General features: G+C 39.2%; 1 protein-coding gene across 7 annotated transcripts in view; it reads right to left on the minus strand.

Moving 5' to 3' along the window:
- Positions 1–2865: 2865 nt before the first annotated feature.
- UNC5D (unc-5 netrin receptor D) overlaps positions 2866–25815 on the minus strand; it is a 595849-nt gene continuing 572899 nt past the window's right edge. For all 7 annotated transcript variants that reach the window (XM_055141615.1, XM_055141626.1, XM_055141606.1 and 4 more), the window contains 2 exons: positions 23707–23885; positions 2866–9116 (listed from right to left, as the gene is read on the minus strand). In XM_055141615.1, the coding sequence (XP_054997590.1) occupies positions 8912–9116; positions 23707–23885 (384 nt within the window). In that variant the 3' untranslated portion in view covers positions 2866–8911. The remainder of the gene's footprint in view (positions 9117–23706; positions 23886–25815) is intronic.

Genomic DNA, 25815 nt, shown 5'->3' on the forward strand with positions numbered 1-25815 from the left:
CTTGGCTTGTTATTTGCCATGAGGGCCTGAGGATGCAGTGATGCTTAAGTGCTGTGGTTTCAAGGTATTAGTCAGATCAACCCAATGGTGCAGGAGGACCATGCAGTACTCGGGATTAAACTGGAGCCATTTCATGCAAGCATGCACCTTAGTCCCTTTATTTATCTAGATCTAATAAAAAGTTTTGAATAAGTCCTTTCAGAATTTGATTAAACTCTAAATGTTAGAACAAACATATATTGTCCTAGGGTAAATTTATTCAGAATTAGTTTCTGAGAATTTTAAAAATAAAAATGTAGAAATTTGGCATTTGAAATCTAATAGGTTCAAATTCATCTGTAAATGATCAAGATGGGCAAGTGAACTGGATCTCTATGCCATTCACAGTTTTCTGTTTTTTTGGTTGGTGAGTTGGCTGAATTGGCTGGAGCACGTGCATTTGCACATGGGAACCCCATGAGCCCTCTGAGCACCACACCAGGAGTAACCAGGAGAACCACAGCACTGCCTGCTGTGGCCCCCAAACAAAACATTTGTTTGGCCAACTCAACTGAATTGATTTGTTCTAGTGATTTAAATAATTTTGAAATTCTTGTTTTGAGTGGAGCAATAGCACAGTGGGTAGGGTGTTTGCCTTGCACGCGGCTGACCTGGGTTCGATTCCTCTGTCCTTCTGGGAGAGCCGGCAAGCTACGGAGAGTATCCCGCCCGCATGGCATAGCCTGGCAAGTTCCCCGTGGCATATTCCATATGCCAAAAGCAGTAACAACAAGTCTCACAATGTAGACATTACTGGTGCCCGCTCGAGCAAATCGATGAATAACAGGACAGTGCTACAGTACTACAGGTTATACCTAAGCATATGGATTCACCTAATTTCTTTTTTTTAGTGAAGCAAAATCTTTGTATTTTTAATTTTTATTAGTGAATCACTGTAAGGTACAGTTACAAACTTATGAACTTCCATGTTTGCATTTTGTTTACATCCCTCCACCAGTGCCCATTCTCCTCCACTAATGTTCCCAGTATCCCTCCCACCACACCCACCCCAACCCCCACCACCCCACCCTGCCTCTGCAGCAGGGCATTCCCTTTTGGTCTCTCTCCTGTTGGATATTGTAGTTTGCAATAGAGGTATTGAGTGGCCTTCATGTTTGGTCTATAGTCTGCTTTCGGCTTTCAACACAGCTTTCAACCCGAGTGGGTCCTCCCAACATTCTCTACTAGGTGTTCCCTTCTCTATCTCTGCTACTTTTTCCCCCAACATGTGAGGCCAGTTTCCAAGCTGTGGGGCAGACCTTCTGGTTCTTATCTCCACTACTCTTGGATGTTAGTCTCCCCTTCTGCTACTTTATATTCCACAGATGAATGCGATCTTTCTATGCAAAATAATTTTTTGTTGAAAACATTCACCCAGATAAGAGATAAGAGATGGAGGAATAAGAAGAGATAAGAGGGAACACAGGCTTCTCCAGAGTGGAAAAAACCTCATGTACTTACTTTTGCTTAGTGCAAAGTACCAGTGATTGAAGTTTATTTTACTCCATTTAAAATGCTACTTAGTGGTCAGAAAGAGCAACAGAACTACTCACAGCCACGTTGTGAATAGTTCTAGCACTCGTTGACATTCATAAGAGAATCCAGTGGCATTTCCTTATATGTATGATACAAAGAAAAATAGTAAGGAGCTAACAACTGTACAAAGGTGTCAGGAACTGGCATCTGGTCTTCAGTACTAAGCTAACCATTTCGGGATGGTGGGAGGTGGGGGCCTGGGACCACTCGGACCGTGGTGGAGGGAAGCAGAGAGTCTGGTGGAGGGTGTGGTGCTGGGGTGTTTTATGCTCGACTCTCTGCCACTAACAGTACTGTAATTCACAGTTCCCAAAATGAGAAATTGTTTTAGTAAATGTCACATATACTCTTCTCATGAAAATCTGCCACATATACTTGGTCCATCATACAAATAATATTTATACATTTATAATAGGGAAGTGTTCCGTTTCATTCCATACCTTGCCAAAGAATTTGTGTGTGTTGTCTGTGTTGTGTGTGTAGGGGACACTTCATCATCCATTGGTAATAGTATTTTTTAAAAATAAAAATCTTTTACAACAGCCATTTAATATTTTTAAATTATAATAACCAACAAAAAGGCATCAGAAAATATTTTTCAATTGCTCATTCTATTTAAACTGCTTCTAGCCACCTAGCTCTTATTCAGGATTACCTTTCTGTGACCTTTCATTATTCTACTTTAGTTTTTAAAAAGTTTTTGGCCCACCCCCGGTTGGTGCTCAGAACTTATGTGCAGGGATGCTTGATGGTGTTGGAAGAACCATGTCGTGGCAGGGAGCAAACCTGGGCTGACCACTTGCAGGACAAATGCACCATCTGTTGTAGTGCCTCTCCATCTCTAGCCCCATCATTTAAAAACTATTTCACCCAATCAAGATATGTTTGAAGAGTGCAATATTGTTATTGCAATATCTTACCCCTTTCCTGTTGAGAAGCCTAACACTTATCTTTATTATCTATAATAAACATTCCAATGAATAAAAGTTTACTTTCTTCAAGATGGTATGACTATAGCATCTGAGAGCTCATGAAATTATAATCCAAGAAAAAGTGTGTGTGTGTGTGTGTGTGTGTGTGTGTGTGTGTGTGTGTGTGTGTGTGTGTGTTGAAGTGGGAAAGTGAGAGGATAATTCCATTTACCAGCCTCATCATTGCCTCAGTCTTGAGGCCAGAGGACAGATGAGGTACAGTATCTTAAGGGCTGTTTGGACATCACAGTTCCTGTTAAGATATGGCTGGAGGGTAAGAGGGACTTCTCTTTCGGATTTCAAAGTTTCACTCATGGAGTATCCTAAAATGTCAATAAAAGACTCTTTATTCATAAATAACTGATATGCAGTAATTGCGTCTGTACATTTATCTTGAAAAGTCAGTAGCCATCCAGTTTTGTTTGTTTTTTTTTTGTTTTTTGCAAACTCTACATAAAACATCCAAACTGTCCATTTTGTTCAATACAATATAACACAGCTGTTTGGCATTACCAAATATATATGTATATATATTTATAGATATGTACATGTGCTGAAAAAGAAGCCAGTGCAGCCTTTTCTAAGAAGTCCATCCAAGTATTTACTGTACAACATTCAGAATTTACATTGATAATACAAGGCACAAAAAGTGTGGTATGAAGCCAAGGCCATGCTTTATTCAAACTCTCAGCTCTGGCTTACGCCCTCCTTCAGCTTCATGTCAAATTAAGTGTTCAGACCTACTTTTTTTTTTCTGGCTTTGAACACATCGCATAAAGTTGAGAGTGGTATGGGCTTGAGATATGAATCACTTGAAAGAACACCTTCTCCCCCCACGCATCTTCCCAAAATAAACAGAACTAAATGAAAGCTGTTTGAAAAGTCTTCCATACAGAAGTGGAAGTAAACAATTACTCATAGTTTTTTGGAGTTTGGGTCAGAAGAAGAAGTCCATTTTCTTTTGTTTATATTTGCAGTATTTTTAGGTCAACTTAACTAATGTGCCAATTATGAAGAATGAAACTTTTGGGGGACAGGGAGCACACTGAGATGCTCAGGATTACTTCTGGGTCTGCTCTCAGGAATGACTCCTGGCAGCTCTCGGGGAACCATACAGGATTCTGGGGATGGAACCCCAGTGGGCTACATGCAAGGCAAAAATGCCCTACCCACTGGACTATCATTCCAGCCCCAAGAATAGAAATTTTAAAGTCTTAATTTTAATTTAGAAAAAGGAGACACTTGTTTTCTGTTAAAAAATTGCCATATTTCCCCCTTCTTCTTCTAGAGAAGTTTTGAATGGGAGTGGCTAACAGAATCTGGTATCAGCCTTGGAGAGTGTTTTTCTGGTAAATGCCAATTTTCTTTAAGCAGCAAAGCTCAGGATTAGATGGGCATTATTAGGTGTATTTCTAATTTTAATGTCTGTTTCAGTAATGGGATCATAAGGCATGATATTTTGCTTACAAACTCACCTCAACATAGGGATCACGTGTATTTTATGATTCATGAAATCACAGTTAAATCTCTATCATATTGTCTCAGGAAATTGTATATAATTGATCCAGTTTTGGAATTTGTACATAAATAATGCCTGAGAGGTGCAATACTTTTGAGGGTTTGCAAAATTTGGAGCAGAAGATCACTTTTATAGTAAATCACATGTTTTGTAAAATACTCATGACATTTCTGTTCACAAAAGATATCACATTACCAAATTTAGTGATCACATTTTGTAATTCAAGGTGATACATTTTTAGAAAAGAAGTTGTAACCCCCAGTAAACTCATTCTTAGGGATTTGGGAGGTACCTTTTGAAGTTTAAGCACATGAAGCCTACAGCCGTTTTTGTCTTTGGGTTCAGGTGGAGGCCGGGTTCTAAGACACTGGACTGTCTTAGGCCACCTCTCAAGGACAATCCAAATCCATGATCTTCACAGCAAAAGGAAAAAGCAACGTAGCTGCTTCAAAAACCACAATTATTCTAATGTGAGTTAAGTTTCCTACTTCAGATCACAGTACTACACACTAGTGACTAACGGCCAGGTCTGGTTTCCATCCCCTGTCACCCTTTAGAAAAACACAGCGTACAAATCGCCCTTTCCACCTTGCTGACGCCCTGGCGGGGGATGGGAAGAGTCCAAGGGAGACACTGGCGCTCCTAGAGTTGCTTTTGCGAGAAACACCACATGCTGTCAATACCGCCAAACAGCATCGCAACTGCAGCTTTTGAAAGAGTTTGGAAAGTAAGAACACAAAAATATGCAACACACCTAAGTTAGAAACATTTCACTTTGTGACATTTGACAAAATACATTTTTGCTCGTAGTTCAGGAAAATTCTATGCAGACAAAACAGTGGAAACTGTGGAAACGGTGGCCATTCAGCTTTCAGCTAAAGCATTGATTTTTCAAACACAGCGCTATGGCAACTAACACCAAAGGGCTAATCACATGGTGTCACTACAGCAGGACAACAATTTGCTCTCTCCCTCGCTGTAGATGTCACCTCAAATCCAGTCGGTGGAAGTTACAAGGATTCCGAACGTTGCAATGTTTTTTTGTTTTGTTTTGTTTTTGCTTTTTTGAGTCACACCAGTGATGCACAGGGGTTACTCCTGGCTCTGCACTCAGGAATTACTCCTGGCAGTGCTCGGGGGACCATATGGGATGCTGGGAATCAAACTCGGGTCGGCCGCGTGCAAGGCGAACGCCCTACCCACTGTGCTATCACTCCAGCCCCAACGTTGCAATGTTTTATGAAGAAAATGAATGGAAATGGGCCGCACTATGGGCCCAAGAAGCCTGTTTCTCAGCTTCTCCTGGCTCCTGTGACTGCCGCAGATCTAGAACAGAGAACTCTGGGCTTCAACTTCAGTCTGTCTGATAGCAATATTGTTCAACACCTTTACAGAGGGGCTAAGAAACTCAGGGGTAAGAAAGAAAACAAGCACATCAAAGGACTTTAATATGTGCTGAAACTGATAAGTTAGCCAGAAGGGGGGAATATTAGCAACACCTATTATACCATTTTAATATTCTACCTGTACTTCTTGGTGCCAATGTTGAGAACTTCTGTCAAGAAAAAGAAAGTAGTTGTAATAAGCCCAATATTTTTAATCCAAAGAAAACCTTATATTAGTGATTTGACAATATCCCTTCCCCAAGATGAATGAAGAAAACATATAGGAAATTTGCAAAAGATAGCACCAGCAGTTGGAGATTTTTTTTAAAAGAGGAATTATTTTTCCTTTAAGAGTTGTCAATTTTTATTCATCTCTTATAAAAATGCCAGGAAATTTTTTTTATAGAAGTACATCTGAGTGGTAAGAGACCTTCTGTGGCAGTAAATGAAGCTTGCATTTAAATCCATAGAGTGAATTTCCTTTTGACTTAAAGGATCTTAATCTAAGTCAGTGAGAGTGCACAGCAATATTATAAAAACTAGAAATTAACTCTACGATGTTGTAGTTTGGGGAAGGTATAAAGGACAACATTTTGGTGGCATAATTTTAAGTCATATTTAAAGCATAACTATTAGACAAATGCCTATTAAAATATTTGGCATTAGGTGGAAAATTCTGTAAAAGTTTCGAGTAACCTATCAAGATTCAAAGGCTACTTTCAATTTTAAGGTTATTTTATAACAGGACAATAAGAGTCTTCAGTATGAGCTTGGTCTGCTGAGCAAATCTCTTTCAAAGGAGAATTTGTGACAATGACAGGTGAATATTAAAATGGATCAAGGTTTAAGTCATGGTGTGTCACCACAATTTCAAATATAAATCTATCAAATTTAAAATTTCTCTCTCTCTCTCATACACACACACACACACACACACACACACACACACACACCCCTCCATAAATTTCTTAAACATGGGCTCTCTTTGGAATTCTATTACAAAATACTGCATGATTCTGACATGTGGTAACTACAGGATTTCATATATCTAGCATAACTAACAGAAATGTAGGAGACGGAGAAAAAATGGACCGAAAGATGAATTTGAGCCTTTGGCTGGTATCACAGATGAAACTATAAAAATCTGTTTCCTTTGTTAGTATGATGAGAAAATTTCTAAAAAAATAAGATCAAATTCTTGAAATTCAGATATTAGTGATAATCTCATTTTAAAATAATCTATAATTGATTCTAGGGGATCATTTTATTCATTAATTTCAAATATATCAAAATTCTCAAAAGGAAGTATGTAGATTGACAAATGCAATCATTATTAAGCCAATTACAAGGAAAGAATGAAGAAGCAGGATGGTTATAAGCCATTAGGTGTTTACTAATATAAATTGTAAAATATATTTCTATAAGTCATTTATCAGTTAATACAGTTTCTTTGTGCATATCATACCACTCCTGCCAATCACCTTTATTTTAGATGACTGAACATCTACTTTTACTTTTCTTCTAGAAATTATATCAGGATGTGAAATGATTTATGCGCTTATGGTTTCTATGGCTTACTAGAGAAATAAGCAACTTGAGCACAGACAAGAGGTTGCTTTTCTGATAGAGATATGATATTTTGAAAATATGGTGGGCAGTTTCCTTGGAATTTGTTCAATATACTATGCATTTGGTTCCTGAGAAAAGCAGGATGCTTTGAATTTAATGTAGCAAAGCCTTCTATCAAATGCAGGGTTCCATGTATAAACCACATATTAGAGAAAATGGCTGAAATGTTAAGAGTTTTCACTGCTGCATCCATGGCATCATAAATTCAACTTAGTTTTAGATTATTTTCACTTACTTGGAAATTTACAGTATTTTTAAAACCTGGGGTCTATAAAAACATTTAAAAATTGATCATCTTCCTACTGACAAGTACTCATCACCTCCCCCATTCCCTGGCAATTTTAATTTTATGATCATTCAACCCAGTAGTTCATTTGTTTTGTGGTTAATTTTCATCCTTCTGTGATCCTGACTGTGATAAACTAATTTAAAATATCTGCAAGAGATGAACAAGAAGACATCAATTCCTCCTTAGTCTATCAGAATATCTTGTAGAAAATGATTTTACAGGGGAAAGTGGTATGGGTCATAAATTTATTTGTGGATTTCTCTATAATACCAACACCTCTTCTATAAAACATAAAGCAATATGAAAATGGTGCAATGGAGAAAGCATACTTGGTGAGTTTGAGTCATAAGAGCTAGAAGGCTCCCTGAACAATCCTGTGGCTTCTGGAACATTGTGGTAGAGGTATTTCTCAAATTTACTTACTTGGATATAATTCAGAGCAAAATTATCTGCTAATTTCCCAAGAGGCAAAAGAAAAATGACCTGTCTAGCCATACAGAGAGATAGTTTCTGTTAATCTAGTACAAACACCTATCAAATTTCAAGAAACTACATTCAAACTTAGAATCAAAACCCATTAAACAATTTGGGGCTTGAATTAATACCTCCATCTTGAAATGTAGCTTATTTTGAGAACTGTGACATTAGCAATTGATGTGTTTCCTTAGAACTGATTTGGCCCCTAATCTCCAAATCCATGTGATAGACTGTGTTATAAACCTGCCATTTTAGTATTTTTGTTGGGATAAGGGTGCTCTTACTTTGTTAACATAGAAGAAATACAACACTATATTGAAAAGTCTAATTTGTATCCTTGAAATCTCTACAATAAAGGATAAAGGATGGAAAGAAAAAATGTGGTAGATTTGTCTCTAGGAGCAAAGATGAAGGTGAGAGACTATGCAACTTATCTGTGGATTTTATGTAATCTCAATCTTGTTTATGTTAAGTGGCTAGAATAAACAAGGGATTGGTGTTGGTGCAATGCACTCAGATTCTAAATTTGAAACAATCTCTTTATCATAGTTGAAGTCATACAAATGGGTTGGCAAACCTGTTTCCCTTCTAAAAGCCAGTTTCACACTGAGCGCCAATATTACAGATGCCAACTGGTAGAAAACCAGGACAATCTGGTACCATAATCAGCTGGCTCTTTGGGGCACATCATTAAAAACCTGTTTCAAAGCATGCATTTGTTCAATCTCTGCCATCCCAGCTTCATTGTAGCTCATATTTTCCCACAGTTCCCTTTTTATCTAAAAGAGCCCTCTCTTCTTTCTTGAACTCTAAATCTGAGTTTGTAGACTCTTAACCCGAGTATGGATTCAGAGGAGACAGTGGAACCCTCCACTAGTAAAGAGAGCTTGTACATTTTCTTATGAACATATTCAATACAAAATTCAGTTCCTTCAACTAGGGATTCCCCTGGTTGCAATGAAGGCTGAATCCCCCAAATGCCACTAGGCAGAAAGCTCCCTCATTTTCCCCCATTTAAAGCCAATGTTTTGAAGCTGGCCGCTGCTGCCTCAGGAGAGGAAGTCGACTAGAGTCCATTTTGCCTGCTGTAGTTGAAGTCGGCTTCGTCGAGCTGGGATTCTGTGATGTTTGAGAGTTTCGTGTGTGTCCTCCCAATCTCTTCGAGGGCACAGGCCAGGGAGTCAAGGTCACCATCGTGCTGATGACGAGCTTCCCACAGGTTCAAAATGACAGCAGATGGGCTGCTTTGTGTAGCAAAATAAGATAAATTCCTAAACAAGAGTTAAACAGAAGAATAACAAAAGAAAAATGAAATTGGAAATAAAGGAACAAATAAAAATCACAATAAAAGAATAAAAGAGATTTATTGGACATTATTCTAGTAGGGGTAAAAAGTTCCATTAAGGCAGATCTAGGGCAGTCTAGTTTATATCCCAACCCCTGCTGAACAGGACGGGACCCCCACAACCATCCCTTTCCCTCCCACCACTTCACCTCGGGAAACCACAAAAAGTTCTTTCATTCGATTATGTGATATTTCCCGGGAACTAGATCTGATTCCTCTCTTTCTGCTTCCTGGGCAAACATAAGGGTAGTCAAGCTGTCAGTGTTGATTTATCTTTCCTTCTTCAGTGGGTTCATATAAAAATCAGAGTAGTAACCACCATCAAGTGGACAGCATCTAAATCTACACCTCTAGTTCTACAGGTTAATGGGAGCAAGTTACAGATCTCCACATCACGTTGGGATTCTCTATATTAGACTTGCCTTGATCTCCTAAAAGTAAGTGCATCAGAAAATGATATCATACCAATGCTGGTGGCCTTTTGAACTATATCAGGTATCTCAGTAATTGAACTATTTTTTGACTCTTACAGGAGGACGTGTGTGTTTTTGACTTTTCCCTATATTTTAAAACTTCATCCTTTCTGTACATTCATACTTCTTTACAAATTAATTTTTAGCTTGAAATATAGAAAAAGTCTTATAATTCTTTGTTTACAAACTCTCTAGTGCACTTTGCATTTCATTTTAATTATTGGTCAATTCCTTCTGTACACATATATATCTTTACTTAGTGGAGTTTTGCCATTTGAGTCATTAATACTGGCTTACATGATCTAAAATTTCAGGATAAAATGTTTATAAATTCCATGCATCTAGATTTCATCTTCTCAAAGTCACTTCATTGGTTTTAAGGAAAAGGATCATAGCTAAAATCTTTCTCATAATAGTACATACTATACTATTTTGCAGGTGTTTATTAAATAGCTGCCAACTGAGAAATTGATTGCCATAGCTTTTTTGAGAAGATATGGGTCTTTAATTAGAAACAAATCATGACCTTTTGGACAATAACTTTGTTCTAATGAATAATAAGACAACACAAAAGATTAAAGGTCACTTTGTTTCATGGGAACTTTTGTATCAGGGAAAGAAATGTCACTACAAGTAAAATTCTGATGATTTGAAAAGATTTTCTAGATTCAGTCAAGGACTGCTAGTTCTGTGGATGGTAAGCGGTAAGCTTTTCTCCCACCATACTGTATAATGTATATACTATGTATTTTACATAAAATATTTATGTATTATGTATATATTATGTAAAATATATAACATACATATGCTATGTGTTATGTATATATTCTGTAAAGTACATAATATATAATACATATATAATATATACATATACTATGCATTGTATTATATAATATATATTATGAATTATATAATGTATATACAATCACAAATTAAATTCATTAACAAAAATATTTGGAAAAAACTTTTAAAGACACAATATAATTTATAAATAATGCAGACACAGCAACTCTGAGTGAATCAAGCACTTTTTTACACAAAATTCTTTGAAGGGTGGTGTGTTGGGGCCACACCAGGTAATATTTAAAAGCTACTTCTCGCTATGTACTCAAGAAAGACCCCCTACCAGTGACTTGGGGTCATATCTGGTGCCAGGGACTGAGCCAGGAATGGCCACATACAAGATAATCACTATCTTATCAATATTATCTCTCCACCATCTCAAAGTTTCTAAAAGACCATTGAAAACTAGTTGGTTGCAAAATAGAATTAAATATCAGAGTACTGTGCATAATGTTTACAACATCTCAATCTGTATTGAAAAAAGAGAAGGTAAGTTTAAAAACACTCCTTGGAGTTTTTCTCCCCCCTTTTCTCTTTCTCTTTATTCCCTTGTGTTTGGTCCCCATCCCCTCCCTGTCTCCTTGGTCCTGGTCAGTTATTTTACAGCGACTGAAGCAGGACAAAACCATACTGACAACTGAAGAAGAGCTAGTTCCTCTTATTTAAGGCGTCTGTTTTGAACACTGCCCCTTCTTCATGGCCGTGTGGTCTTTGTGGGGAAGCTGCTGTTTCTCTGGGTCTATAACTACACCCCACCCAACTTTCAGGTGAAACCCCAACGGAAGCAGCAGAGAGGTGACCTGGAGATTAGATCTGAGTGGGCCCCAATTGTCTAGAAACACTAGGGACAACACACATGGGAATAAACAGTTCTGTATGCTCTCTATAGTTACGTTATATATTATATATTTTATATTCTATTGCACTGCAACACTGCATTGTCATCCCGTTTTTCATGGATTTACTCAAGCGGGCACCAGTAACATCTCCATTGTGAGACTTGTTGTTACTGTTTTTGGCATATCGAATACGCCAACGGGAGCTTGCCAGGCTCTCAGAGAGGGACAGAGGAATCAAACCCAGGTCGGCCACATGCAAGGCAAACGCCCTACCCGCTGTGCTATCGCTCCAGTCTTTATATGTTATAATTAGCATATAACATATATTATATTGTAATATATGTTGTATTATAATATAGAATTGTAAGACAATTATGTTGTAATAATATTACAATTATATGTTATAGTTATGCATTTTATCTAATAGTTATTTCCAAAAGAAAATAACAGTCAGGACAATAGAAATAGCCCAGATTTATCAACATTTTATTGGGGGGTTATATTTTTATTTAAATTTGATCAGCAGTAAAATTGCATGATGAGGAATATGCTAGATTCATTGTGATTTTGTTACCCTGAAAGTTACATTTTAGGGCTAAAGAGAGTCAAAGAGAGTTTAGGCTCCAGGACCTTGCTCTGTGTCCCACTGACCTGGGTTCAAATCCCTGGCACTATATACGATTTCCAGAGCATTCACAGCAGTAGATGGATAGGCCAGGAATATATCCTAAGCACTACTGGGTAAGACCCCAAAACAAACTGAAACAAAAAAGTTACATTTTATTTGATGCCAGAAGTTGGAGTACTATTTCTACAGAGATTATACAGCAAATGCTAAGAACTGGGGCCATTTGTGGTTATAACAGCAGCTACTGAATTTTGCCACAAGTATCACAAATGAAGCCCTCAGCAACATGCAAATGAATGGGCATAGATGTATTTCATTAGAATTTTATTTGGAGATAATGAAATGTGAATGTTATGTACAATTGCCATGAGTCACATAATAATACTCTCCCCCTGCCCCTCCCCAGCGAATCCTTCACCATTAAAAAATCCAAACATTTTTTGTTCATGGGCTTTCGAAAAGCAGGTGGTGAGTCAGACTTAGCCTATAGGCCACAGAGCTGAATCTCATCCGATGCTATTCTCGAACCCAAACTGGCTTTCGAGGAAGGGGTTACATGAGAGATTACACTGAACTTATTTTGTTTTCTGCTGCATTTGAAAATAAGCTCTGAGAGTCAAAGTATGGAATCTCTAGGCGATGTATTCTGCCTCAAGCACTCCGAAAGCTTTGTTCTGGGTAATGTTTCTCAATCTTTGACATTTCAAGATATGACAGGAAGACATGGTTATATAAATGCAATAATAAAACTTAAGAGAAGCATGAATCTGTTAGGGAGGTTGTCATGAATGTTTGACCACTTAAAATATTCATGAATTGTGCAGGTGGGGAGTATTTTTAATACTCCCCCACCCCACCCCACCCCACCCCACACACACACACAGAAAAAGGAGCCGAGCTAGAAAGTGAAACATACCAGCCACTGGGTTCTGAAAAATTCTGAAAATTTCCTGATTTGTAGATTAGGTACCCAGGGCAAGGAAGCTAAATGATCAAGAGAGACAAAGCAGTAATGTGCATTTGGCAAAGCTCTCAGTCATATGTGAAATGGGCTCCCATAGCATGTTCATTATTCTTTTTACACGCACACTCATCAGAAAACATACGAATGATCCTACTCCGTAGTCTCTGATAGGCATTAGTGAGACTATTAGTGTTATTTTGAAAATATAATCAGCTTTGTGACAAACAAGCATCCCTTGATTTGTAGATTTAAATTTCTATACTAGAATTTAAAAAACATTTAAAAATAATCTGCTGAAATCCTATGACAATAGGTTGCCCCTCAAAGCGTAATTATTATAGTCTTCATATATGTCAGATAAATTTTTGAAAATTGGCATACCACATATCCATTTGATTATCTCCACATCATCCCTCTGAAATTATTCTTATCTCAATCTATGTCACCTCTTTCTTTTCTCTCAGAATCATGCAGGCATATTTGGATACCAACAGATAAATGCACGCACAATTTAGGGAACACTGCCAGTATTACAAAGTAGAATTCCTAGAAATAATTACCTGAGTATTCAATTTCTTTAATGATATAGGAATTTTAGCAAAATTAATAGTCTCAAATATTCAGGTGGATACCTCAAAATAAACTGAAATGCTTTTTTCAGTGCTTCAGGTAAATGTTAGGTACTTTAAAATATTATTTTTGTATGCACTGACCTTCAGGAAACCTTTTGTCAACCTTTTAAACTTCTTATCACTGAGGTTAAAAATTAATTATTTTGGCTTTTAGGCCACACTCAGCTGCATTCAGGACTTACACCTGGGCGTACTCAGGGGGCCATGTGGGTTGCCAGGGATCAAATCCAGGTCAGCCACATGCAAAACAACTGCCCTGTTTATTGTCTTATCGTTCCAAAAAAATTAGTTTTGTCTTATAATAAGCATGCTTACCTGGTTTTGACTCAGCTCAGTTTCTGAGGGTTCTGCTTTACTGTGATGTTTAATTTTATCTTTTTGACATTTTTTCCCCTATTCCCATCAGCCCTCCCCAATTAAAATACCATGAATTCTGTGAGAGCCAGGGAAAAATCAAAAACTTGGGAACACCTTAGCAATTCTGCTAGGTAGACAATGACCATTAGAATGGTGTTTACGGGTCAAAACCAGATTTTCCTAGAATCTCAACCTTCAAAATCCATCTTCAAACAAATCACTATGTTAATCTAATAATGACATTTGGCTAGATTTGAGGGTTTGGGGGTTTACTGTACTTTTCTTTTTTAGTATACAGAGGAGAGAACTGAACTATGATCAGATTGTACTATGGATAATGTCTTTATTGCAATCACAACACAGAGCTAATTTAATCAAAATTGATTAGGTGTCTATTCAGTATGTCTGTTAAAACAGTATTTAAATGCAAACTCATTCAGGAATTCTCACATCTGCATCTTCTTTGAGTGAACACAGCATCTATCCTAGCTTGGGGCGGGCCGGGGTGGGGGGGAGGTGGCACTGGGGAGCTACCAAAGCTCAGTGCCCAGAGAGCTGGCATCTCCTGGGCTCGAGATCTAACTTCTAGTAGATTGTATGCAGCCTAGAAGAACCCCTTCCATTTTGGTTCCAGATAAAAGTATTTTAGCTATTCAAAATCCTGCTCCTGGGGGCTACTATGCCTGCTTAAAAGCTGTAAGTTCCCTCCTTCCCTCTTTCTCTATCTCTCTTTTGGTTTTGGTGCAGTTCTCAGGGCTTACTCCTGGCTCTGCACTTAGGGGTTATACCTGGCACAGCTTGGGGGACCTTATGGGATAAATCCTGGGTCAGTTGTGTGCAAGGCAAGAGTCCTGCCTGCTGGACTTTCTCTCTGGCCCCCAAAGCTGTAAATTCTTAATGCTATGAGAATAAATCCCTTCCCCCCTGTTCCCCTCCCTCCCTCACTTCCTTCTTTGGGGTCACCTGTGGTGGTACTTAGAGGTGACTCTCTACTCACTGCTTAGCAGTTGCTCCTGGTAGTGCTCAGGGCATCAGGGGACCATGCAGTGCCATGTCCCCTGTATGCAAAGCCTGTGCTCGGCCCATTAAACTACATCTCTTGGGCCCAAGATCACATTTAAGAAACACCTTTATGCTGCAGTCTAACATCTTTCTCATAGAAGACTCTTTATACCAGATAGACAGATGCCATAATCTGGTTTGCAGTTTGAAAATTCCTCTCAAAAACTTCCAGCAGAAGGGAGTACCTTTACTTATAAACTAGGGAAACTCAGCTGCCTGTTTACACTGAAGTAAACCTCCATTGTCTTTAGCCATTAACAAGTGTATTTAAAAAAATATATTCTGAAGCTAGAGCAATAGCACAGCGGATAGGGTGTTTGCCTTGCACGCGGGCGACCCGGGTTTGAATCCCAGCATCCCAAATGGTCCCCAGACTACCACCACAGGTAATTCCTGAGTGCAGAGCCAGGAGTAGTAACCCCTGTGCATTGCTGGGTGTGATCCCACCCCCCCCAAAGCAATATAGCAATATATATATATATGTATATATACATATATATATATTCTGAGTATTTCTGAGGTCAGGAAAAGTGAAAATTAAGTTAAGCTGCTTATATTAAATGAAGAAACATCATTAAAGAGCAAGGCATAATCCTATCATACAGTGTCAAAGAGAGAATTGAAACATAGTCATAATGAAACATATTAATATCCCTGCTATCATCCTAATTGTCTTCGTTAATGAGAGCCTCTTATGTGACCAGAACCAGCCCTCCATATGGTTCTTTAAATGCAAATAGAAGAGAAAAGCCATTTATGCTGAATAGCAGTAATTGGACACACCACAAGCATTTGGCCCATTCATCAAGCTTTCATCCTGAAGCTTCAACCTCAATGGGTCCTCAAACACCAGTAATGCAGTTCTCAGGATAGAGCAAGTCCACATTTTATTTCCTGAGGAGTCAGCATAAAAGGTACACCAAGACTCTAACCTGTCTATTGCTCCTCTTTTTTTTTGTTTTTTTGGGTCACACCTGGCGATGCATAGGGGTTACTCCTGGCTCTGTGCTCAGGAATTACCCCTGGCCATGCTCAGGGGACCATATGGGATGCTGGGATTTGAACCCAGGTCGGCCGGGTGCAAGGCAAACGCCCTACCCGCTGTGCTATCTCTCCAGCCCCTCTATTGGTCCTCTTGCAATGAAAGGAAGCTAGCTGACTTAGAGAACTCTCAAGACTGAGATCCACCCCCTCTTACACAAAGAGTAGTGCAGTGCATTAAATCTTTGAGACTAATTTGGCAATAAAATTTCTCTCATGGTTTTGCCAGTCTATCACTTGGTTCTTGAAAGGGTTCATCCTTCTTTGAAATAAATATTAAGGCTCTGGGGTCTATTTGCTTCTTTTTTCTCTTTGTTTTGTTTTAGTTCCTGGGTCATACCTGGTGGTACTGGAGGGTGGCATGGGAGTGAGGGGTGTGGGGGGTGGGGGTTTCCAGGCCCAGTGCTTGGGAGGCCTCTTTGGGGATGCTTAGTGGACCTTGTGCTACCAGAAACTGAACCAGGTATTTCTACATACAGAGCAAATACTCAGCTTATTAGGCCATGATGCTGGGCCTAACTTCTTAAACTGAGAGTCACATTTTTTTGTAAATGTTTCTTTTTTATAATTGATTATCAGCAAGTGTTTAATTTGTATATCTATTTTCTATACCGATATGCAAGGAGTTGTATACAAATGTCTCTGGTGATAAAGGATCACTAGTAGAAAATGTTTAAGGAACACTTGTCTAGAGCAATGCCCGCAGTTGCCACATGAGAATGAGCTCAGTGACAGACCCTTTTCCACGCTTTCATTTCATTCCTCACAGAATAAGACTATGGTCATTCCTCAATTTTGAAAATGAAAGGGAGTGAAAGCCACCAAATCAAGTCTCCGCTTTTCTTTGAATTGAGGGAGCCTGGGAAAGCAGGTCTCATGCAAATAAATTTTCCTCTTCAGTAACTGAAGACACAAGCTTTCTGAGGGCGAAGCAGATTGAGGATGATGACCGTTTGTTCCAAGAGGAAAAGACCAGAGGGTGAAATCCTTCTCCCTCGCCCTTTGCAAGACTGTATTTCAACCCATCTCCTCACAAACCACTGAGAGGAAATAGTTCATGCTTCCTTCCACAAATCACTGAAAGGAAAGAGAACATGCTAATGAACTGGGGAAGATCCTTCTTGTAATGAAAAGAATTTCCTCAAATTATGGAACAAAATATACTCAAGCCAGGGCTGGAGTGATAGCAGGAAAGGTCCTTGTCTTTTGCTTCTAACCCAGGTTCAATCCCAGACATCCCACATGGTCCCATGCACTTTCCAGGAATGATTGCCGAGCACAGAACTAGGAGTAAGCCTTGAGCACAGCTGGGAATGCACTCCCCACCCCCAAAAGAAAAAAAAAGTAAAGAAAAGAAAAATATATCCAAGAAGACTGACACTTGCTTTTTCAGTACCAATTGAGAAAATACTTAAGAGGAGGGTTTGTTGATTGTAAAAGGGGTGTTTGCATGCCTATCTTCTCTGAGAACTGTGCCAGCAAAAAGGAAGGTAACTTTATTACCTTTATAAGGTAAAATTATTACCTGAAGGTAACTTCAGGGGCTGACAGGCACTCAGGTATCTAGACGGGAAGCAGGAAAGCAATGCCCCTTATCACTACCCTTTGGGGCTATTTCTCTTTGAGGGAAATAAAAACGTCTTTTCCATTATCACCATTAGGGTAGACATCTGCCATTTATAAACCCTTAAGCCCTGTACATTTTGTTTGTGGTTAAATTCGTCCCAGGGCAGTTTGCAACTTCACATGAGTAGGAATTGTCCTGAGTCATTGGCTTGAGCTGATGTCCAAGCATATTTCTGTGTCGGGTCCCCCTGGCTTCAGTGTTTGAGATCTTCACATTTCAGACCTAGTCTAAATCCATTGGTCCAGCATCAGAAATTCTCATTCAGGTCTCATTGTGTTTTGTGTCTAAGGACCTATGCAATACTATTTCTTCATTCCTTAGAAGGATCATGCAGAATTGTTTATTTGTTGGTTTGTTTTGGAGGGTGGCGTATGGCAGCTTCACTTCTATTTTTGTATTTTAAAACTGGAGAATCAAGTAAGTTTAGCTTGGTGTAGTCATTGTGAATCTCCAAAAATAGGAACAGGAATATCTATTCACAGAGACTACGAGGTAATGTTTTTTTTTGTGATCTGCTCATGAAGCATGGTTCCTGTGCCAGTTTGCACTCATCTTCCTTCCATGTAGCCTCCCCCTTTCTCTATCCCCAAAAGAAAACTCGCCCTGGAACTGTTCCACTTCTGGAGAATTCCTAGTTGGAGTACAGCGTGTAGGGTGTTTGCCTTGCACGTGGCCAACCTGGGATCAATTCCTCCGTCCCTCTCGGAGAGCCCAGCAAGCTACCGAGAGTATCCTTCCTGCATGGCAGAGCCTGGCGAGCTCCCTGTGGCATATTCAATATGCCAAAAACAGTAACAACAAGTCTCACAATGGAGACGTTCCTGGTGCCTGCTCGAACAAATCGATAAACAGTGGGACAACAGTGCTACAGTGCTACTTAGAGATAGATTAATAAGCTGCATTGTGGCCTTCCTCTGTCCTTTCCCACTGCCTCTGGCCACTTCACCATGCCTTTCATCCAATTAGGAGAATGCACAGGGGAATGAAAGGCTATGACCTCAGTGTGAGATGACTCTGCTTCTCATTAGAGGGGCCATTCAAAGATTTGCTGCAAAAACAAGTTAGCACAGTACTGGTAATCAAACAGGAGCTTTCAACCATTCCATGTGTTCACAATCTCCACACCTTCACCCATGCACACTAGTATCCAAAATACATGTGAACTATTTTAACCAGCTGGTTAAAAGGAAATATGATTCCCTCACACTTCGTACAAATTTCCAAACAAGTTTATTATTGTAGAAATCTGGAAAAAGTCAAATTTATCTGACTTTTCATTTTGAATCCTTTCTTTCATCCTGCTTTCTTTCTACTCATCTTCCCATACCTCATGCATTTTATCCCTGTATCTGTTTCCATAGCAACTTGGTCAAGCAGAGTATGCTTTCACAAGGGTTTCTGGAATATGAAAATCATGAGGCCTTAAAGAAGAATGACTTAATGGTAGAATTTCAGGTGTTACTTGAAAGAAAAAACAGAAATCTTCCATAACGCCAGTCATGGAAACTGTTTTCTTTTGAAATCAACTTTTAAAATCCTTTCATGCTCACTCATACCAATTCTACCTATCTTAAGGTGAGTTTTTGGCGTTCATCAAAAATAAAAATCATGTCATAATTTTAAGACAATTTTATTGGTTCTCCCCTAAGTACATGGTACTAAGTGTAATTAAACACATTAGATAGAGGACAGAGCTTACAGCAGAAAAGATGCTTGTTTTGATTGTGAGTGACCTGGGTTTGGTCCCCAGCACACACTATGGTCAGCTAAGCACCTGCAGGAGTGATTCCTGAGCACAGAGCCAGGAGTAAGCTCCGAGTACCACTGGGGTAGCCCCACCCCCAAATATTAAAAGAAAAATAAAAATATAAAGTGATAGGAAAATTTAAGATAGGATATAACACTTCTAGATGAAGGAGTTGGTCTCCAGTATTATTTGTTTGATCCTCAGCAGTGCTCCTACAAATTAACTTGTATGTGGTCAGTTGATTTTTCAGCCCTAATCCAACTATCAATCACAGGTGTCACCTGCACTGACAGGAAGAGTGACTTCAGCTGAAGTGACAGAATAAATGTTCAATCTGCATGTGTAATAGTCAAACTTGTTCTCAGAATCTAAAATTGCAAATGTTACCGATGCCTTTATTTTCCTGTTTTTTGGTTAGGCAATGCAGCTTTTTTAGTAGGATTCATACACCAGGCAAGTTGCAAGACCACCTATGTTGCCATCTAACAGCACACAATTCTGACATTTCTCATAGTCTAACCAACTGCTAAGCCTCTAATGTCATGTTATATTCTGTGCCTCTTCTCTCCTATTCACCTCTCAGTGTAAACTGACTTGGCAAAAAAGCAGATGATCATCAAAGGCATTTGCATAAGAGAATGTTTTCAACTGGCAATAAAAAGCAGGATTTCCATGTACTTTATATGACAACTCATCAGGATTTCAGGGGTATTGCTTTACTTGCCTGTTAACATTTTTGGAAAATGAAAGGGAGGGAAAGTGAGGAGGGAAAGTCAGGATTTGGTGTTGTCACCAAGTCCAGGTGACAAATTCTCTGAATCAAAGTACTGATTATGTGATTTTGAGATCATCTTTTATTTATGATTCTAGAGTTGATGAGATCTAAGACCAAGAAGAGTTTTCTTACTCAATAATATTGGCCGATATCTGGGTGTTGACATGCATTTGATGGTCAGTTCCATACAAATAGCATTCATAACCATGAGAAGTAGAGCCAATAGCTTGGTATGATGCAGTAGGAAGTTGTGCCTGAAAATCCCTTTTATCTTTGTCTTTGGCTCCCTCCTATGAAGTTTTTCATAGTAATACAAACAGAAAGGGATTTCATAATTTCCTCACAATGAGAATGAGATTTAGCTGACATGATGCAAGGAAAAAATCTCTTGTTTTACTGCTCTGAAGTGACTTCTCTAAGTGACCACACTAGTTTCCAACACAGGACTCCTGAGGCTGGAGTAGCTCAGAGGGCTGATGGACATGTCTGGTGTACTGAGGCCCCAGGTATTAGTTCCAATACTGCATAACTTCCTCCAGCTGCTCCAACACTGCCTAATGGTCCACCAGTGCTTTTGTTGTGGCCTTGGTGGGTTCTAGGAGGCTGGGTTAGAGTACTGAACTCTCAATTCTGAACTTCCAAACTGGCTGTGTATCTCCAAGAGCAGATGCTAAAAAGTGCCCAAGTACCACCAAAGAAACTCCTCCTCACCCCAAACCACAAAAAAGGCCAAAGGACAACAGAAAAATGAAACCTGTCCTGTCACCATCCTCTGAAAGACTTGAGTGCAGAGCTCAATAAGCCTTATCTACCTATGAAGGTCACAGCACTGGCAGCCACAGGGTCCCGGGGAAGTGTCACTAAATTAGAGGTGGCTCGTTTAAACCAGAGGTCAGCAAAGCTCATTGTAAACCCAGTACAGGTCATCGCCTGTATTTAAGTCAAGTTCATTGGAACTCAGGCATGCTTATTTATTTATGTATTTTCTCTGGTTGCTTTCATGCTACAGAAGCCAAGTTGAATAATCATCTAGTAGTTGCAACCAATCTCATATGGCCTCTAAACTATTTATTCTCTGGTTCTTTAGTTCAGAAAAAGAGGCTGTTGACCTGTAGGTTAAATCATTTTCACTCTTCAGATTATTGGAGAGTTAAATTAGACAATAAAGTGGGAGGTTGGAAATGCCATTCTCTTACGTAGAATAGGTAAACTAAGATTGAAAGATGGGTGTAGATTACATGTACACGTGTTATTCTAATTTGATAGTAATTGTGAAAATTTCAAAGGAAGTAGCATTGATTGAAAAATCGACATTTTGTGGGCAACATGTTCGAAATTTCATGAGGCACGCTGCTTGAATTTCTTATGTCAAGGAAATGCAGGATTTCTTGGAGAAGGGGTTTTAGGAGAAAATAACAGCAAGCAAGCTGGCACATGAAATGCCAATATTTTATAGCTCTGGATACTGGCTGAAGGCAGTCACTGGCCCTAGAGTAGCTGGCTATCTACTCGAGTCCAGATATGCAAGGGAGCCAACCATACTCTCTAGTTTGAAAAGCACTGTCCCTATTGTGCAAAGCCAAAAACGGATGCCTTCATGGGCACATTTGTTGTTCCCTTATGTATCTCGTAAATGGAGAATAAAATAGAGCGAGGTAGGACCATCTACATGCTCCCTCCGTAAATTAAGCCTAGCATCCTTAGGGCCACAGTGATTTTATGGCAATTGTCTGGAGCAATAGCACAGCGGGTGGGGCGTTTGCCTTGCACGCGGAAAACCCAGGTTTGATTCCTCCGCCCCTCTCGGAGAGCCCAACAAGCTACCGAGAGTATCTCGCCCACACAGCTGAGCCTGGCAAGCTATCTATGGTGTATTTGATATGCCAAAAACAGTAACAACAAGTTTCACAATGGAGATGTTACTGGTGCCCACTTGAACAAATCGATGAGCAATGGGATGACAGTGACAATGACTTTCTTGTAGATGGCAAATTATGAATCTTAAACTCATAGCTAGAATGCATTATAGAGTTTATATCATCACAAATCTGCAAATTGCATTTGTGGCAAAACAGAGAGAAGACGATAAGTCATGTGTCAGGTAGACTGGAATTGGTGACAGCACCAGGTCATTTTGCCTAGCGTCTGAGTCTCTGCTCATGTGCTCTCTATTTTTGTCAAACTAAAATCAGCGCTCTGGGTTAGCTTTTGATTCTTGTTCCCATATGGATTAGAAAGTGAACCTGACATAGTCATCGTGTTCCTGGGTTAAAAAAGAGACATCTTATCCTTCATCAAGGTGGCTGGGAAATATTTAACCTAATTTCCACCCCCAGCACAAGCACTCACTTTTGCATTCTTTCATTTTCAATATCTCCCATCTCAGGAATCTAACTATTCTTTTCAGCCCTGCCTCTCTTAGTTCTTTTTTTCTCCAGTACTTCCTCCCTTGATGTTCATTTCTGAGCCTGACTGCTTTCTAGTTGGGCCCTTCTTTCTCGGATTCTGGATACCCTTTGAAAAGGGAAGCAGCACTCTATCCTTTCTTGGCAGACATAAACCCTCCCTTCAGAGAAGAAAGAGTTAGGTAGGATGTCTGTAAAAAATAGAGAACAAAACACAAAAATGACAGGATAAGTCAAACAGTAAGAAAATGTGCTTTAGCTCAAAGGGGGAAAATATATATATATATATATATATATATATATATATGTATTTTTTACATATATAGGAAAATGAAATAAAATGATTCTGGCAAAACTTGCTCTCTATTTTACTCATCCTGGGGCATGCAGGTGGATAAGGAGAAAGGAGATATTTGTTAATGCCTTCTCCCTGCTTGTTATCCCTCAAGCTGAGCCCAACTGCCTGACCCATCATCGTTGCGCTAGGTAACACCCCTCTGCCTATTCTCTTCCAAAGTAATAAAGTCCATTAGGACTCTCTCACTTCTCCTCACTCAACCATAATGTTAGCAGAGTAGTGGCGACTGATAACTTAAGTAACACAATCTGTCATGATGTTTAGGCAACCTTTTGCTTATTTAATGCCCTCTGCCTTTAGGTCAGAAAGACCTCATCCTTTATTATATGGAAGCACCCATTTTACAGGTACATCAGGCTAAGCTGGTCCCGATAAAGGATGAACTAATGGTGGATGTTGTTTATGCTGAGTGGGAAGGGGAAGGACACTGCTTCTTTGTGTTGCTGCCTGAAGGTAGATCCTTGAAACAGTGAGTTGAAAGGGGCTACACCTCCATTTGGTGGTTCAACGAGCAAACCTAGAGATGGGACATGGATCAAAGTAAGATTTTCCCATGTTGTTCCTCAAGGACATGTGGTGAGAAGAAATGCCCAATATAGAGTTATACTCTTGATCTTTTCCTATTTATGTAGCTAGACTTCACAGGAAGCATGAGCAAGGAATTTAGGAAATTATGAGCACTTGAAACCACATGAATACACCCAGTTTCCTCAGCTTTCAAAATCTAGTTGAATAAGATCCTCTTTTAAGAGTTTCCTCCATTACCTGTTGATGCTGTTTTTCTGTGCTAACATCTGCCAGTCCTTGCCTTTGGCATTGGGAGTATCGAATGTAGCACAAATCCTCTGTCTGATGGAGTAGGGAATTTTGAAGGCTTTGGGGCCAGTCTGTGCAGGGAAAGTGCTGTCCTCTTGTGCAAAGAAAGTGATGGTTTCTCTTTCACTCTATAAACAGAATCACAAAAACATGATCAGATCCAGCTGGAGACAGACTGACCTACAATTCTATTTTTTCCCCAGAAAAAGCCTGTTAGCATAAATGTGTATGATGTTTTCCTATTATCACAGACTATATAAAAATATTGATGCATTCCCCTTAAATCTAAAATAGTGAATAACTTCTCTAGCAGGCTACTGCACATACAAGGGAGATTCACACTAGCCACTTTTTTCCAGAGGAGTAACAGACAACCACATCTTACATCAAAGAAATGCCAGGTGAGAGCAGAATTAAATTTTTTTCCAAGGAGCTCCCATGGGTATTATTATAATCAGTCAGAAAAAGCTACCAAATGGGAAATTTTTAGTTCACTAGAGGAATGATTGTCCTAGCATCAAACTGAACCGAAGGGGCTGATCAAAATGTTGATGGGAGGCTACTGGCGGAAGTACCTCTGGATTTAATACCAGAATTCCAAATCTGGGCGGCCGCTTTCTCGACCATGCAACATCATATGCTCTTTGTTACCAACAATAGAAAACATACAATCTAATGATGCCATTCCGACAGGTCTGACTATTGGGGGAAAAATTCCAAATAATGATAGTGAGTTTCCTGTCAAAAATTGAATGTAATCAAAGTAAGGAAAGAGTAAAGTGAAAATCATCTGCCACACAGGCAGAGGGGGAGTGGATTATTATGTATTAGTATGCTGGGGTTATTGGTGGTGGAACATGTGCACTGGTGAAGAGATGGGTGTTTGAGCATAGTATGACTGAGATTGATCCTAAAAGCTCTGTAACTGTTCTCATGGTAACTCAATTAAAAAATAAATTTAAAAAAAATGTTGATGGAAAGACCTTGATATGAAAGATATGAAAACTGACTGTAAGCCGATCATCTGAAAATATGTAATTTTTGCAGTCAAAAGTTGTGTGATTCAACAGTGAATAGTTTTACTTCAGAACTGAATTACTTTGTTAAAATAAGAGCTACTCATGAGTTAGTGGCGCCCGTTCGAGCAAATCGAAGATCAACAGGATGACAAGTGATACAAGTGATACTCCTGAGTCAGGGGAAAAATCTTTCAGAATTCTAGAGAGGTGTAAGCAGGAAGATGTCAGTCTATTTTCCCTCGTCATGCTTCTGATTTGAGCTGTCCAATGAGGCTTTGCTCTTTCAGTACATCATAGCAATTAGATAATCATCTGGCATGAAATCACAGATATTGACCAGACTAGAGTGGGTACTTCTGTTTATACAGATGAACAGTCTTTTAAGGCCAGAAAAGTATTTGACTGAATCACTCCTCTGATTATGACATGTTCTTACAGACAAAGAGGGTTCTGCAGATGGAATTAAGGTCAAATTCATTAATTATGTCCTGGTCAGGAGAGATTTCCCAGTATGACCTGACCTAATTAAGTGACCCTTGAAAGACAGTCAAGTTTCATCTGCAATGATCTCTCCTGCTGAATCAGAAAGCAACTGCCTTGTTGTCCCCTATAGATGGGGTCCTGAGGCTAGAACCTAAGGGGACCCTTCCCAGGAGTTGAGTAGCCACTCTCAAGGAGCCAGCATGAATATGGGGGGTTTCAATTCTGTTGTCTTGCTTTAGCAGAATTGTGTCATCTACCCGAATACAGTGGGAAAAGGACTCTGGATTCCAGATGAGACTGTGTCCCTGGTTACCACCCTGATTTCAGCCTTGTGAGAGATTATGCCCACACTGGCCTTTCTATTTTCAAAGGAAAAAAAAACAATATGTAATTTATTTTCTGCTATTTTTTTTTTGAAGAACACAAATACAAAAGAAAATGAAAACATATAATTTGAGATTGGGTGAAGGATCTCATTAGGACTGTTTAAGTTCCCCAATGCTGCCCTTCATCGTAAGACTGTGTTCGCTGGTGATTTTTTCATATCAATAGACGC

This window comes from Sorex araneus, chromosome 1 (genome assembly GCF_027595985.1).
Source record: "Sorex araneus isolate mSorAra2 chromosome 1, mSorAra2.pri, whole genome shotgun sequence".
NCBI classification, from domain to species: domain Eukaryota; kingdom Metazoa; phylum Chordata; class Mammalia; order Eulipotyphla; family Soricidae; genus Sorex; species Sorex araneus.